This window comes from Labrus bergylta, chromosome 20 (assembly GCF_963930695.1).
Source record: "Labrus bergylta chromosome 20, fLabBer1.1, whole genome shotgun sequence".
In the NCBI taxonomy this organism is placed as follows: domain Eukaryota; kingdom Metazoa; phylum Chordata; class Actinopteri; order Labriformes; family Labridae; genus Labrus; species Labrus bergylta.
In genome coordinates this window covers 22,016,008-22,032,316 of record NC_089214.1, presented here as the reverse complement: position 1 = coordinate 22,032,316, position 16,309 = coordinate 22,016,008, and the positions used below count along the sequence as shown (strand labels likewise).

General features: G+C 43.2%; 1 protein-coding gene across 1 annotated transcript; it reads right to left on the bottom strand.

Annotated features, from left to right (window-relative positions):
- Nucleotides 1-7,613: 7,613 nt before the first annotated feature.
- Nucleotides 7,614-15,425, bottom strand: klf6a (Kruppel like factor 6a). The gene is made up of 4 exons (XM_020630996.3): nt 15,064-15,425; nt 12,504-13,086; nt 11,578-11,701; nt 7,614-10,468 (listed from the first exon to the last, which is right to left on the bottom strand). The coding sequence occupies exons 1-4, from the start codon at nt 15,163-15,165 to the stop codon at nt 10,417-10,419; spliced, it is 861 nt and encodes a 286-aa protein (XP_020486652.1). The 5' UTR covers nt 15,166-15,425; the 3' UTR covers nt 7,614-10,416.
- Nucleotides 15,426-16,309: the final 884 nt, after the last annotated feature.

Genomic DNA, 16,309 nt, shown 5'->3' with positions numbered 1-16,309 from the left:
ATATTTTCCTCTGTGGTAAAAACAGGCTCAGCACTTTATCTTTCAGGCATTAGAGTGGAAATAATTGATTTTCCTTCTTCTATCATTGAGCTTCCCCCTGCCAAACATCTAGACTGACTTCTACGTAAAAAGATAAGACACTCACTTGCTGCTTGGTGAGCCTGGATATGCTGATCTGTGTTTGTTCTTCTTATGAGTTGTTAATTTGTCAAAATGTTCCGCCTGTCAGGGCGCAGAAGGCCTGTTGGTTGAGTCCGACCTGCGGCTCCTTTCCCCCGTGTCATTCCCCATTTTCTCTCACCGATACTCTATCCACTGTTCTGTCAAATAAAGGCTAAAAGCCCACAAATAAATCTTCACAAATGTAATGTGTTCCCGTCTTGTAAACGACATTTTTAGGGGATTCCAAGTCAAACTGTTTTTAAGTACTTAAATCAACACATAGAAAAGATGATTCCCCGTTAATCACATGCAGACCTTTCATATGGGAAAACAAAAAAGAGAAGTAGAAGAGACTACTCACATCCATCTCATTTGGTTATTTCTGCACAGAAACAGCCGAGCTAAACGTCCGTCAGAAAGACATGTTTTTACATTTCAGAGTTTTTACTTCAGTAATGAAGCTTAATCAAAAATCACACTCAACTGTGTTTTTATACACATGTATCTCTTCTTCTACTTCAGTGAGACTGTGTTTGTTTCTGCTGCCTCTGTGAACACGCTAAAGAAAATGCTGCAGAGGCAGATCGCATCAATGACAGTGACGATGACGACGATGATGATGATGATGGTGGGGACAGTGATGACGGTGATTACAGCGCAGTGGTGGTTTGTGGTGGAACATAAAAAAGGTCATCGACCTCAGATTTCAGTTCTATTTCCCCTGCAGGCCGAGTCCTAATAGACTCCATTAACACAGGGTGAGAGAGAGAGAGAGAGAGGGCGAGATAGAGAGACAGAGACAGAGAGAGAGAGAGAAAGGCCTGACGCTGAGCTTTCAGTCTGCATATGTGATGACTTGCAGTCTGGCAGGCTGAATGAACCAGGCTCAGAGCTTGATAACCTCCTCTTTCCTTATTATTTCCCCTCATTTAACTCACTGTGTGCCTCTATCACAGTCCATTTTTGTCTTTGTGCATGTGTGTGTCTGTGTGTGGGAGAGAGAGACCCAGGCGAGGCAATCTCTCCCTCCTGCAGCACGTCTGTTATTTCACAGCAATTTTGGATAATGATTTATTTCACTATGCACAATTGGAAGGCCTTCCGCATGAAAGGGAATGATAAAATAGTAATCCCTTTGCAATTATGTAGTGAGAGATAGTCGCATTCATTGAGATTCACCGATACAACCGACGTGGACACGGGACGCCTTTGAAAGGATCGAGAGCAACATGCTCGCTCTTCTTCGGGATGACCGGCTCAGTGTATCACAGAGAAATGAGACATGGATTTAAAACACAGGAAACGCACCGAGAGTAAACATTATTCCTCAGTACGTGTGAAGAATAATGGTGATCCCGTTGTTTAGATAAGAATCAAACCTGAATGGAGTCTCTTTCGGTCTCAGTTTGATATTAGACTGTGAATTTTTCCTGACAAATTTGCATTTAATCAAATTACAGGAAGCCTTTGAAGCCGTTTGCAGTCTGGGACTCAGACTGTGGCAGAAAAAAACTCAGAGCTTTTTTTAAAGTCAAAACCAGAAGAACATAATATTCAGTATAAATAATACCTCATGGGACAACAACAACATCACAACACGATGAGGACAACGAGTTCAACCTGTTGAATCAACATGTAGGACTCAGTTTGAATGTCTGCTTGAGTTAGAGATAGGGGGCTTTAACCTTTCTAGTGCTGTATACCTTTTGTATGTTTCCGGCTGCATACAAGATTTCCCTGTGAAGACAATGAAGATACCGCTGACCTTTGACCTTTGAAGCTGCAGTGGACGATCATCTTGAGAGATTTCCTAGGCTGTGTCTGAAACCACATACTGCCTACATACTCAAAATATACAGCATACCAACCCGACTGTTAACATGCTGTTAGCAGCAGCGACGTACTTCCTAGCATCGAGCTAGCATGCTCGTCGGCCCGTTAAATACAATTCAACAACAATATGCAAATGTTCATTACAAATACAGCAGCCGAGATTGGACAGGCGGTTTAGTATGACCAGTACACTCGACAAACTGCAGGTTCTGCATTGTCTTCATTTTTCAACACTGGAGATTCCACGCTTTGTGTGTATGCATGTCTGAGTATGTGTGTAGGTGGAACCCCCGCTGTTTCCCCAAACATCTTGTTTTCTCAACGCCGTAACGCAATGTGAATACACAGACTGGGACGCCAATATTACACTGTATGTACAAAGATGTAATGAGGGTGGAGCTGCGTTATGGCGCTGTTGCAGAATCGTACTCTGCAAAGGGCTTTTCTCTCAAACTTCTGTTCAAAGTAAACCAGGGGGCGCTGGTGGCGCAGTGGTTGGTGCAGGCACCCCATGTATGGAGGCTGTAGTCTTACAGGCGGGCAGCCCGGGTTTGAATCTGACCAGTGGCTCTTTTCCTGCATGTCATTCCCGACTCCCTCTCTCCCTGATTTCCAGCTCTAGCCACTGTCATGTCTCTCCATTAAAAAGGCACAAACAGCCCAAAAATAAATCTTTAAAAAAAAATGAAACCAGAAAAGTCCAAAGAGGAAATCATTTTTTTCTCTTAATACATTTTCTGCATAACATCTCTTAACCTCAGTATTTAAGTTGATGTGTTTTGTTACTTTCCAGCTTCTTTAGTATGAACTCAAACTATTACTCTGTCACATGACACAACCTTGGATCTCGTGCACTCCCCTTAAGACATCAAGATAAGACATCTGACAACTTAAAAGTGATGAATTGTTTCCCATAATCCTTTGGGTTTACAGCTGGGTTACATTATCAATGTGGGAAAGCATTCGCGTGATGCGCAGCGTGGACACATCAAAGGAACTATGCGATCTTAGTGCCACATTTATGAGAAACTTTATCCCTGATGGTCCACTTCACAGGAGGATGTTCCACTCCACATGGCGAGGACGTGAGCTGCAGGGAAAGTAAACGCATCATGTGTCTGAGAGGGGTTCAAAACAAGAATCTGAACCTCCAGGATTCTTTTTTTTTTTGCAGGTTAAGTGAAGAGTTTGGACCCTGAACGCCTCTTTTTTTTTAAAGCTGGTTGTGTTTCATTATGCATCATAGGTAGATTTGAAGTTGAGAAATCAAGTGGGGCAGCAGTTTTGAGAGATCAAGGGGCTGCAGCATTTGAGGCAAAAACAACACTCCAAAGCTGGGAGGTTCTCCAAAGCGAGGCTAATTACCAACTGCAGGCAAAGCTTCATTTATAAACCACAGAGCTTTTACTGAAATCAGACGAGCTAATAAGTTGCCTGCCCATTCTAGGTCATCAACATAAGCAACGGGAGCAGGAGGGCTGTCGTCTTGTTTCTTTTTCATCTTATTTTCTTGTTAGTTTGCAGCACAAACGCAGCTCTTTACTTTATCCACTGCTGTTTTGTATCATTATCTGTGTCAAGTAGAGTAATTATCTAACAAATGTATAAAAGCGGCTCTCTAATTAAATGCCATGGGCTGTAAGAGATGGAGATAAATTATTTATACTGCTTTGATGAGAGCTAGCTAGCTCTAAGGAGAGAGCAGTCAGTCGCTCTTTGAATTGAAAGCACTGCAGTGAGGTTTTACACAAACTTTTCTACAGGGGAGAAAACACTCAATCTAGTAAATGTTTGCCACTGGGACTGAGGTGTGTCAGGTTCTCTGAGTTTAGCAACCAGTTTCTCAAAAGATGCAATTTTCTCCGTCATGGTATTTAAAAGTCAGGAAGAGGTGAGGCTGTTTGTTGCAGCTGTTAAAGAATTCACAACGCACAGAGAAAGTGTTTAATTAAAGCAAACTACAACTACTTTTATACCTGGGCTCAATGTTTGGATATTTTTGTGTATAAATTTTAAAAAGCCTTGAGACTGCCACAGTGGATATCTTCAGCCTGCAGCAGAGAAACAGGCTGTTAGGGCTGCAGAATAATCCTGGATGCTGAGCAAAGTGTGTCCACTAAAAGAAAAGGTAATTTAGTGTCTGACACGCTCAGATTGTTTAATTGTCAGACAACATTACAGAAATGATCCCTGCAGAGACAGACCGTTGTGCTAAAGAGCAGAACCCTTTTGCAACCAGAAACAGCATCATGTTCTTTAAAAACCACCGCACTACATTGTCAAAATCAAGTATTTTAACCCAGCAGAAGATGGGAGAGACACGGTCTCAGTCGATCAGGTTTTTTGTGATATTGTGTTTTAGGATTAGAAGGCATCCAGCACAACATTTATGCATCAAACAACAATGTGAATTTAAAGGCAGTGCAGATCAGCAACTCTTTCTGTAACCGTTTTTGTCAATGGATGGAAAAATATGTCTTCCTCTTCCTCAAAGGGTCTCTCTCTGTAGGGATAGGATCTTTCTGTAATGTTGTCAGACACTTAGAATAACAATCTGAGTCTATCAGGGAGGAAAACAACAACTTTTAGAGGACATCTTTTCAACAGATACATTGAATTCCAAGCAGTAGCTGACTGGGATTAAAAAAAAGGCTCTGGCATCTGCAACAGACCGGCCCCATGTTTCAAAACCATCTCCAACCCAAAAAGGGTTGAGCTAAAACCTTACAGACTGACAAAAACAGAGAAATGTGTGACAAAAACACACAAACGACAATACGACATAACCACTACAGTCACTGATGATTTAACTCAATCCAAGAGTGTTAGAGGAAACGGAGCTACAGCATGATACGTTCCACATAAAGGAAACAAGCAGCACAGACACAGGGGTTCAACAGTATCTTTCACCCCCAATATTTAGCTTTTTTCAGGCCACTACATAATAATGAAAAAGTTCCAATAAAAACACAAACTGAATTTCATGAGAATATGAAAAAGCACTGTACAGCCACAGTGAACATTACGGTAACTTCATGAGAATATGAAAAAGCACTGTACAGCCACAGTGAACATTACGGTAACTGTTTCTTACCTTCATGTAGTAAACAAGCCTTACAGGAGTTCGCTTTTCTCTGCATCCTGTCAATCACATCATCAGAGTCCAGTCCAGATTCATCAGGATCTATTGTTCCGTTGACCTCATTGTTAAGGTTTCCATATTGTCCTGTGACATCCTGCTCCTGAGGCGATGCTTGATAAACTTGAATGTGGAGAAACTTCCCTCACATGCAGGAGAGGGTGAACAAAAGGCCTCATGCATGCAAGTTCAACTCCTGCAGGATCAAATAGTTTACACACCAGATCAGCTTCTTCTTCTATTTCTATCTGATGGCCCTCTTCAGCATATTGATGTCTGCTTAGCCACACATGAACAGTTTGCCTTTGTACATCCGATATGAGTTTTCCATGCTTTTTAAGCCTCTGGTGTATCAGCCTCCAACACCTACAGCCATCAATTAAGGATTTGTCCCGGGTTTTTTTGTAAACACCAGGCACACTGCCTGACAGCTCACCTGGTAACATTGTGCTGCGCAGAAACAACTTGTTAACCAATCCATCCGCCGGCAAAAAAATAGTTCCAGTGTGTTAGGATTTGGGCGCCAGACAAAACCGCAGTTAGCCCACCTCCGCCTCCAGCTAACCACTTTCCAAAAGTGTTTTTTGTCTGTTAAACATTTCACAAGTCCAGTGTCCATGTCGGATTATTCACCATTTTCCTCATGTTTGTGTCCTTCACTGTCTGTGTTTGTCTCTGAGATGTCCGTGTCGTCATTCATGCTAATGTTAGCACTGCTAGCTGAAGCTGTAGCTAGCTTCACTCGCATCCACAAAGTTGGATGTTTCGACGATAAATCCGTTATTTTTGCTCTTTTCGCACCCTTAGCCAACAAAGTCGTCTTCATTATTTCATCTTTTATGTCTCCGCACCTCCCTTTGGTTGTTAAGTATATTGATTAATCTTCTTCCGCCCTCACTTGACCTTACCTCTCTCGCTACCGCGGGGGATTATGGGAGATAAGAGTTTTTTATTAAAACGTAAATTTAGGCCGATCTGAAACGTTTCTGGCTCCATCAAACCCCTTTTCTCATTAAAACATTAATAACAAAATTATTATAATGAGCATTTCCATATTTTTCTTCTTTTTTCTTAAACTTTTGCTCACAGGATAAGTTATTATTTTTTAATTTCTGTCACAAAAAAATAAAAAATGAAATTTAAAAATAATTAAATTTGAATAAATGTCGTATTTACTGTTCTTACGATTTACGTGCACATTAACTGCCCTCCAAAGTCTTCATTAGAAGTGGGAAATTGAGTTGCTGAGTTGTGATGTTTGTGTGAGGTTTCAAAAATGGCGGAAAGCTTGGAAACAGTCAACAACTGGAACCAGGACAGGAAAACACACAGTATGCTAACAAGCCTCATTTTCGGTATAAAGCTAGCTTAACAAATATTTGTGTTGTAAAAATCTATTTTCATGGACTGATTTTTCTGCCCTTATAGAGCACCACCATAGACTGTAAATATTGCGCCATGGGAATGAGTCCTAAAACCCTGAAGTAAGTTAGCGTTTGAGCTCCATGGGGTCTACATCTAAAAGTCAATGTGGATTTTGAATGTGTTTGTGGTTAGACGCCTGAAATAAGGTCTGTGGTTAACACAAGCTGAAGAGATGTTGGTGTTTTGTTAGACCACATAAACTACGTTAGGTAATACTCCCACTTGTGAGAGGACAGCTGAAGACAGACAGGAAATGATGAGAGGAGAGAGCGGGGATGATGTGCAGGGAAGGAAAGACTTCAACCAATGGCAGCTGCAATGAAGACTATTACCTCTGCAGCAAGATAATTATAGTTATTTAAGCTTTAACAAAAAGAACTGTACTACATACCTGATGTGCAAGTGGATAAAGCTTTTTGTTTTGGATTTTTGAAAAATGTGATTGGTTGAGCACTCAGCATTTTATTTCCCCCATAATTAAAAATTTGTAGCAACACAAAATTATTTATTATTTAAGATTATTAAGGAAATGAAGCCACTCTGCGAATCCAATGTATGCATGAAACTTTTTAAGGTCAATCCAAACAATCCTGGTGTGTGCTGGAGTTAGTGTTGTAGTCAAGACCACTTTAACCGAGAGCAAGACATACCCGAGACCAGAGTGCTCAGAGACCGAGACAAGACCAAGACTAAGGCAGGTGAGACCAAGACCATAAATATCACTGAAAAATCATCATCTTGTGTTCAGGGGGCGTGTCACTCACTTAGACCATAACAGCGTTGAGGTTTCGGCCAATTTTTAACCAGGGGATAAAAATCAAACTGCAAATGACTTTAAGTTATTTGTTTTTTTAGAGAGGGACATTTTCCTTCTAATCACAGGGAAAAATAGTTTTTCAGTAGTGGTCTTAACTTAAAATCTGCTCCGTGTAGGAGTCTTCAGGCACTTGAAGAAACACATGAAATAAATGTGACGGACTCTTTAAGTTCCTTGTAAAGTGGCTCCAGTACTTGGATACGTGGAGAAGCGAAAGAGAAAAGAAACGAGCCAAAGTCAGATAAGAATTTCTTATTATTCCAATAAAAAATACATTCATACAGAAATATAACAATTTTGCAAAACAATTTCAAATAAAAATTTCATAAAGCATAAACATAACAATTTTACAAAAGTTGTGTTTTTTTATCGTTTTATACAAAGATTCAGTTGAGAACAAAGAGCTGTGTGTTTGTGTGTGTTGGTGTGTGTGTGTGTGTGTGACAGAAGAGTTTGGGTAGTTGTGGGATGAAAGATGATGAAAAGTGTAAAAGATGCGAGCAAACATGGAGCTAAATCAAGGCTCAATTACGGCTCGAACGGTATCGGCTTCTGTTTTCATTGAATGGATGTTCTTTTCCTCTCGGCCACAAAAGGCCGCGCCAGCAACTCCCAAATCTATCGCAGCAAGCAGTTTCAAGTTTGTACTCATCCCGTCTCCTCCACCCGCCGATCTGAAATCCATAAGTTGTAGCATGCCGCGGTACAACGTGCTGCAACATCGAACTCTTACAGCAAGGTGTCTGAACTCGAGTGGATCGGTTCAAGCTGAAACAGTGCTGAGTCCCTGCAGTCATCATGCACTCCCTCCACCTCCAATACAATCTAGATTCCCCTCAAAGGGGGATGCTGTCATGGGATTTTTGACAAATTTCCACCTGCACCGTCAATGTTTGATCTGTTATCTCCTCCCTCTCTGTGGTTTTCATAACACTGTAGCAGCTCGGCTAAAACAACGCTCCCCAGACTGGTCAATAACCAACCTACACAGTCAGCAGTCTGTGACAGATTCCATGCCAACAAAGCCTTTAGCAATTCATTACTGAGAGGCAGTACAAGGCGAGGCCTGTCCGACTGCAGCCTGTTAATTACAATAAATCTTTAGTGTTTTCTTCAGTCCCACTTGCAGGGACAAAGTGGGGACAGGAGGGAGAGGATGGTGATGGTGGGATACTGGGGGAAAGGAGCTTCTAAACCACATGCAAAAAGCCATTTTTGTTCATCTACGCTGGTTGTTTTTGTACCTCAGAGTTGGGCTGCAACTCACCATTATTTCAAGGTTAATCATTTGGGTCGATAAGTCAATCCCCAAAATTCTTCATTCTGTGACAAAATGACAAAGAAAAACAGCAAATCTTCACATTTAGGAAGCTCAAATTAGCAAAGGATAATAGCTTTAGCTTGAAACATGTCTGCTGGATCGCTAATATAGTTTCCTTTTTTAATGCTCTACTGACTACTTGTGCAGCTCGGCCTCACAACTGTGAGTAATGGACTTGAGAACATACTACACAGTAGTTAACATCTTTAATAAATGAATTTAAGTGCTCTAAACATACAGCGTGTGTCCCGTCTGCATGCTCTGACTTCAACTAAACTGGTGCTCTGATTCAAAAACAAACAAAAAAAATCAATTGGCTGAGAAAAGGTGCATTTAGTGAACATTTCCACTTTTACAAGACAACTAACGCTGGAAATGGTTGAAAAACAACCATCATTAAACACAAAGAGGTGCGAGGTAATCTGTAATTGAGCCTTGATCGAGCTTGTCAAATCACCCAAACAACAAGTGTGACTTCTAGAGGGAGCAAAAATAAAATCCCTCCCCCCCTGCTGCCTCCGGGCTGAGTCACTTGCATAAGGCACCATTAAGGTCAACAGTGCATTATTAGATAGAAAAAGAAAAAGTACAAAAATCAACTCCTGAAGGCTTATGATGAATGAGAACATGAAGAAGCAGGGGTGAAATCTCCAGCCGGATGAGAGTGAGGGTGAAAACTAAAAGAGGAAATCATCAAGGCTTTATGTACAATATTGTAACATTTAACCGTTCGCACTTTAGCTGCACTTTTATTCAAACTATTTGCAGTCCTGATTACAGTGGAAACATGAAATGAACAAACCCTAGAACCATGCAACACCTGTCTATGATACTGAAGTTATAGTATAGTTGTGTTATACCTCTAAGCACACAGCTTATACAATTGGACTACAAATGAGCTTTGTAGCTTGTAAAAAAATAATAAACCAGGCTACATAACACATTGCACATTTAGTAGCTGCACCAAAAAACACCAAAGAAAAGCTCCTGTCATACGGTGACCAGGGGGGAGGGGGGAGTTTGGGTCCAAGAGTCACAAACCCAAGGCCTCAAAAGCTTCGGAGAACCCCCCCGTCCCTGGTCTGGGTGCCAGACAGACAGGCAGGAACCTCCATCCTGCCTCCTGGGGGAGCACAACCGTCCCCCAGAAACCCACTCAGTCCACAGCAACATTAGAGCCAGCCCCGCTCCGTCTATCCATCCATCAATCGATCCATCTCTTCTCTCAAAAAAAAATCTTCTCTCCTCGGGGGCTGGTGATCCAATCTCAGACATTCACAGTGCACACATGCTTACCTCAGACAGTTTCATAAAGTACCAGTGTATCTGCTGTCCGGGAGATGTCCCCAAAACATCATGCACCATACATACAAATCATTCACTCCATCTTTTTTTTGTCTTTTTTTGTTTGTATGTCCTTCTCAGAATCAAAAAGAGTTCTTCTTCCTCGTCCGTGATTTTGTCCTCTTGTTGCAACAGACGACCTTCAAGAGCGCCTTTTCTCCAAAGAGAGGTCCCGGAGGCACTGGGTTTCAGTATGGTGCAAAACGGCATGCTTTGGCTGGAACACACTCCCGCCACTCTGCTCTGGGACAGTTCAACCAAGAGACTGCATGGTCGGGAGACGGCGCTTAAGTTTTTTTTTTTTTTTGTTCTTTTTAAAAACTTTCGCTGCGTTGCTTGGTTGGTGCTCGCCCCCCCACCCCCACCCCTCCTGCTTTAGATGTGCCTCTTCATGTGGAGGGCCAGATGGTCGGACCTGGAGAAACATCTGGAGGAGAGAGGAGGAGAAGGAGGAGGGGGGGAGGAGGTGAGTCACGAGGAAAACAAAGGCCATTGGTGGGCGACGGAATGAATGAAACAAGTTTTGTATTAGGCTTCATGCAACAGTGATTTTGAATGTCTGTGCTTCAAAAGAAAAGAACAATTTGAGAGCGGTTTGGCCCATGATTGTATTCTTCCTAATTCCATATAAACTCATAACCGAATCATCGTAATCCAACCAAGAAGAAGTGGATGAACTCCTCATAACCTCCTGATTCATGACTATCACAGCCGACTGATACTGGCTTTCTTCAACCAAGAGGAGGTTTAGGAGGTTAAAGAATTTAAAAGGATCACAATATTAAGTTTGCATGCTCATTACCTAGAAGATCAATGAATCTATTTATCGGTGAATCACCAGTCTCCAGTGTCAGTGTATAAAATGCAGAAAACACAGCTCTTTGAGTGATTTAAAAATGGTGTCATTGAGCAGCAGAAAAGGTTCTGAATTGAACACACACATCAGAGCTTCACATTTAAGTAGACACTAGATCTGCAGTTAGACTCGTTGACGATGTGCACTCATGTTAGATTCTATGTGTAAAGGTTAGCTGTTTAAGAAAGCAACATCATCCTGAGCGCCATGTCAGTCAACTCTGTGCAAAATCAACATATGAGTTCTCATCAGCTCAGCTACGTCAGCAGCAGTAATTAAAACCCCCCGTAAGGTCAGACATGTATGCAAAGATTATTTGAACTAAAACAGGAAATTGTTGCTTCTTTTCCTTAGGATGAAAAGTGTTGCTTTACAGCTGAGATGTTGGAGAGACTGTTCTGATTGGATAAAAATAGAGTTTGTAAATATGACACTGTGTCTTTTTATGTGGTGATAATTTGCGCTAAAGCTAGACGCACAATTGCAGTGGTCATCTGCAATTTGAAACTTGAAGTAGCGCTACAGATTGAATTTTAGACATTGTGATAAAGGTTTGAGCAGCCAAGTTCATGTCAACACACGGCCCTAATCAGGGGTTAACAAACTTTGAAGACGTCTTGTTATCTGAACGATGCATGAATAAAGCACGTCATGAGTGTGTCTGTGGTCTGAAGGCTCACCTGTCACAGTGACTACATTTGAATGGTTTCGCCCCGGTGTGCTTCCTGAAGTGTCTGGTCAGCTCGTCGCTTCGTGCAAAACGCCACTCGCAGCCCTCCCATGAACACCTGTACGGTTTCTCACCTGCAGGGGCAAAAAAAGAAGGAGGGGGGGGAGATTAATGGAGCTCACATGGGGACAGAAGGAATGCAGAGTGTGATTGGTCGGCTCTGAGCCTTTTGTTATTGAAATACGTTCAGATCAATCACCCCGAGGCCACGGCTGGATGACATGACATAAGTGATCCAGATTCCACTGAACCTGCTGGACTACTCGCTCCGGGTTTACGCAACCTGAGACATGCTGAGAATGCTCGGTGCAAGATTAAAATGTGCAGAAAATAAAAACAGAAAACAAAACACAAAAAAAAAGAAAAAAGCACACGAGCGATTTCACGCTAATCAAAATAGAAAGAAGAAATGACCATTCAGAGCCTCCTCTGACTCTGTGCCCCCTGGCTCCCCCCACCCATTCACCCCATTCCCATGGTGAAACTCAATCTGTTTTGAAGTCCTTTTATCTTCCATGTGCAGCCCCTCCCCCCTCCTCTCTCTCTCTCTCTCTCTCTCTCCCTCGCTCACTCACTGGCTCAGTCAGTCACATTCCAGATAGATTAGGTCACAGTTTAGGTATCCAGCCATGCGGAGCTAATACTCACTGCAGCTCCAGCTGAGGACATCATGCAATGTGGACCTTTTAATTACATTACACAATGGCTGGACCGTTCCATTAAGGTTGAAGACTGAATTTTAAGCTCTTCCTGTCGCCACTCACTCAATAAAAGTGAAGGTTTTCTTTCCTCTGAGTGAGCCGCTTGTGTTTGAAAACGTCAGAGAAATCCCTCACACCATCCCTCCTTCCACACACGTGGTCACAATGAGCTCACCTGTATGAGTGCGCTGGTGTGCTTTTAGGTGCGAGCTCTTCGTGTAAACCTTGCGACACCCGTTGAACTGACACCGGTGTATCCTCCTCCTGCCGTCAGGTGAAGCCTCTCCGCAGATCAGTCCCGTCTTTTCCGTGCTTTTTGCCACCCCCGCGCTCCTGATTTTGACCGGCAAGTGTAGCTCCGCGTGTTCTGCCACCCAGCGGTTCGTCACGCTGCCGGGCTCCGAGCTGGCCTCCGGAGAGGACGGTGGCGTGCTAATAACAGAGGGGCTAAAAGGTCCAGAGCCGACCAGGACGGAGCCGAGGGGGTTGGAGGTAAAGCTGTGTGTGGGCGAGAGCTCCTCGGAACTGTCCGAAGCTTCGCTGCTGGCGTCGGAATTCACACTGTTGGTTTCCAAGATTTGGCTGTCCTGATTGTCCTCGTCGTGGGCGCGGGGCATCGTGGGGTCACACTCAGACTTGGCCTTGTCCCCGCACGCCAGGATCAGCTTGCTCCAGAGGTCCTCCTGGCTGTCGAACTTCAGGTCGGACGTGGAGACGTAAGGCTCGCTCTGCAGGTAGCGCTCCAGCTCCAGGCATGTCTGCATGCAGGTAGAGAGAAAAAACAGAGTCAGAATACAGGAAGTAGAACAGCAGCTCCCCTGCAGAGAGGAAGCTCATCCACAGCTGCAGAAGGATTCTGTGTGGGGAATCCTTCTAAATGATGCATGTGCACAAAACGCCCTGTGTGCTGTAATATTTGTTAAATGCTTACAGCAGGAAGCGGTAACCAAGAAACTGGAGCTGTAACGGCTTCTCTTTTTATCGTGGATCAGGCTCCGTTTGGGGCTGTGAATGTGAATATGAGTGCTATGAATAATTATTAAAGCAACAAGAATGTAAAGCAATGAATGCCAAATATGAGCAGATTCCAGCTTCTGCTTTTTCAGATTTAGCTTGGGCTCTGGGAACTCAAGATGGCACACTCTGTCAACTAAAATCATAAAAAGGAGGGAATGTTCTGACTATCTGGGCTTTTGAAGTCATGTCAAGTTGGTTTCATTCTCATGAAACAAAATGTCAAAAAAAGAAATCTCATTTTATGACTCTGAACTCTGTGATTGGGGTTAACTGAGGCCTCAGGTCAAATATCAGCTCATGCTCCAGCCTCTCTAGATGACTCAGGTGCAGGAGAGCCCGAGTTGAACACATCACCTGAGATCTGCAGGCGGACACTAAACATGCATTGTCATTTCAGCGCTCCAATGACTCACTGAACAAATTTAGAGTCCTTTTAAGGAAGCCGCTCAACTTCCACCCCCGCCCCCCCCCCCCCTCCTCCCTCTGTCTCTCTTCCTCTCTCCAGCATGAGCCATTCAGCCGCTCTTCCTCATGCGTACCTCTGACATGCAATCACATCCTTCCTCATGAGTCTCTATCGTAAAAGATGAAGTGGCTCCGGTTGACTTCAGAGGCCGTTAAAGTTTTTAAAAAAGCGTTCATTAGAAGGTGCTCGCAGACGGCAGGCGGGACGAGGAGGATGTAGATGAAGAGTAAACATGTCTGTGTCGGCTCCTGCAGCTGTGCCAACCTGGGCTCGTGAAGGTCTGCACAATCACTCCACCAGCGTGATATTTAACCATGAAGAGAAAACCTTCTGCAAAAGGCTGCAGTGAAGAAATGTTTGTATGCACACATGCAGTGTTTCCTGTCCTGAGCTGTGGCCTTACCCTTACATTATGAGCAAAACTTCAATATCATTTAGTTATTGCAAGTCATTTCCTCATCACATATCGAGGCAGCAGAGCTCAATCAATTCAAAGAACATTAAAAACCAACTACATGAAAGATCTTTTAGTTTTGAATTCTTTACTTAATAAAAGAAGAAATTCAAAAAGATATTCCTCTGGATCTGAGGCTGTGACGACCTCTTTCCTCAACTTTCTCACATTTAACAGACTAAATGATGAGAAGTAGAAAATCATCTCTGAATGACTGACAATCAGCAGGCCCAGTGTCTACTCGTGCACGCACGAATTGGACACATTGGCTGACGCATGATGGTGAGGATACAAACAGGATCGCTTTAAGAAAATGCTTCAAGGGAAGGAATCAATATGTATGTAAAATGCCAAGACAGCGCCATGAAAAAGCCGGAAAACACACATCTGCAAAAGTCAAACCTGTTATCTGATTGCAATTTGAATGACACTTCCTCCTGTATTAGAGAGGACACATGTAGAAGTGAAGGCAGCTCTGTAGTTTAAAAAAAGTGTCTGATAATATCACAGCAGAAACAGCACGCTGCTCTCTCTCTCTCCATTCATGTTGGCGCAGCAGCAGAGCCTCCACTCCAGCTGTCAGACTGACACACTGATCCACTTCAGCCTGCCAAAAACTTCCTAACGACACTGACTGAATGACTGCTGAATGAACGGGGCTGCCGTCTAACCACCGGGGGCAAACCTGCGTAAAGCAAACCCGTAAAGTCACGACGGGGGGCATTTTTAAACTTCACGACCAGTTCCGACTTTTACCACAAATGTAGAAAAAAAAAAAAAAGAAAAAAAAATATTCACCTGCTGCCAGTACTCCTCCAGTGACGGTAAGGCGGAGAAATAGCCCGTGTCGTGAACTATCTGAAGTTCTTGAAAGATGCTGCACATGGGTAGAACATCCATTTTTCCCCCGAGCGTGTTTTACAAAAATATTCAGCTGCACTTTCAGGTAGAAAACAGCCCCAGAAAACACGGCGAGGGAGAGGAGAGCGATCTCCAGTGATGCCACGAAGAAGAAGAAGAATGTGTTGTATCGGAGGCAGTAGGAGAAGAAGACGAGTCGGCCAGTCAGTCAGTGAGTGAGTGATCCCCCCTTCTTCTCTCGCTCTGCGCTCAGGGTGTTTGCAAACACTGCACCGGACTGGATGGGGAACAACTGCGCTCTGCAAACTTCCCTATTCAAACCTCAGAGCCCGCCCCCTGCCCCTCAGCCCCCCTCCCCCCTCCCCCTCCCCGTCGTCACAGCAGGATTACGCCTGCAGGGTCGCAGCCAATCACATTCGGGCAGCGTAAGGGTTTGCAAATGATATCACAGTCAGCCAATCACGGCGCGCCTGTGCCTTAATTTGGTTCCTCCTGCGTAATGACTGGCTGGTTTGACTCCTAGCGGCTCGTCGCTGATTGGCTGGTTATTTATAGGCTTGTATATAACCCAGCAGAGGCTCGAGCCCTGGTTCTCTTTCTCGGTGTTTTCTGTGAGCTGCATGTTTCACCACAGACAGCGCATGTGAGCCGAAACAGTCTCAATCCTGCTCTGTGTGTGTGTGTGTGTGTGTGTGTGTGTGTGTGTGTGTGTGTGTGTGTGTGTGTGTGTGTGTGTGACTTTGAAACACTTACAACATAGTTCACTGTGTGTTGACATCAGCCTCTACAGTGAACACATGACTCACTGATGGCCTGATATTATTCTGTTATCATCACACGTGAGTTTACAGGAAAGATTCAAAGCACTGTGAACGGAAATTGATTTAAATATAAATATATATAAAAATAAAAAAACATGAATCTTACACTACAGAAACTCTGATTTTAAGTGTATTTGTCTAATTTCTAATCAGAAATATGTCAATACACTTTTTTATCATGAGCCATATTTATCTGAGGAGTCCAAACAAACATCGTTTAAGATATTAAAAGTATGGAAACAAGGCTTAAATGGCTTGTAAAAAGCAAAATAATCTGCCAATGGAACAAGAACATTTGACGTCAAATGAGTGTCTGGAAATAAGATGTACTTTCTAATATGTCATTTTCAAACACTTATTAA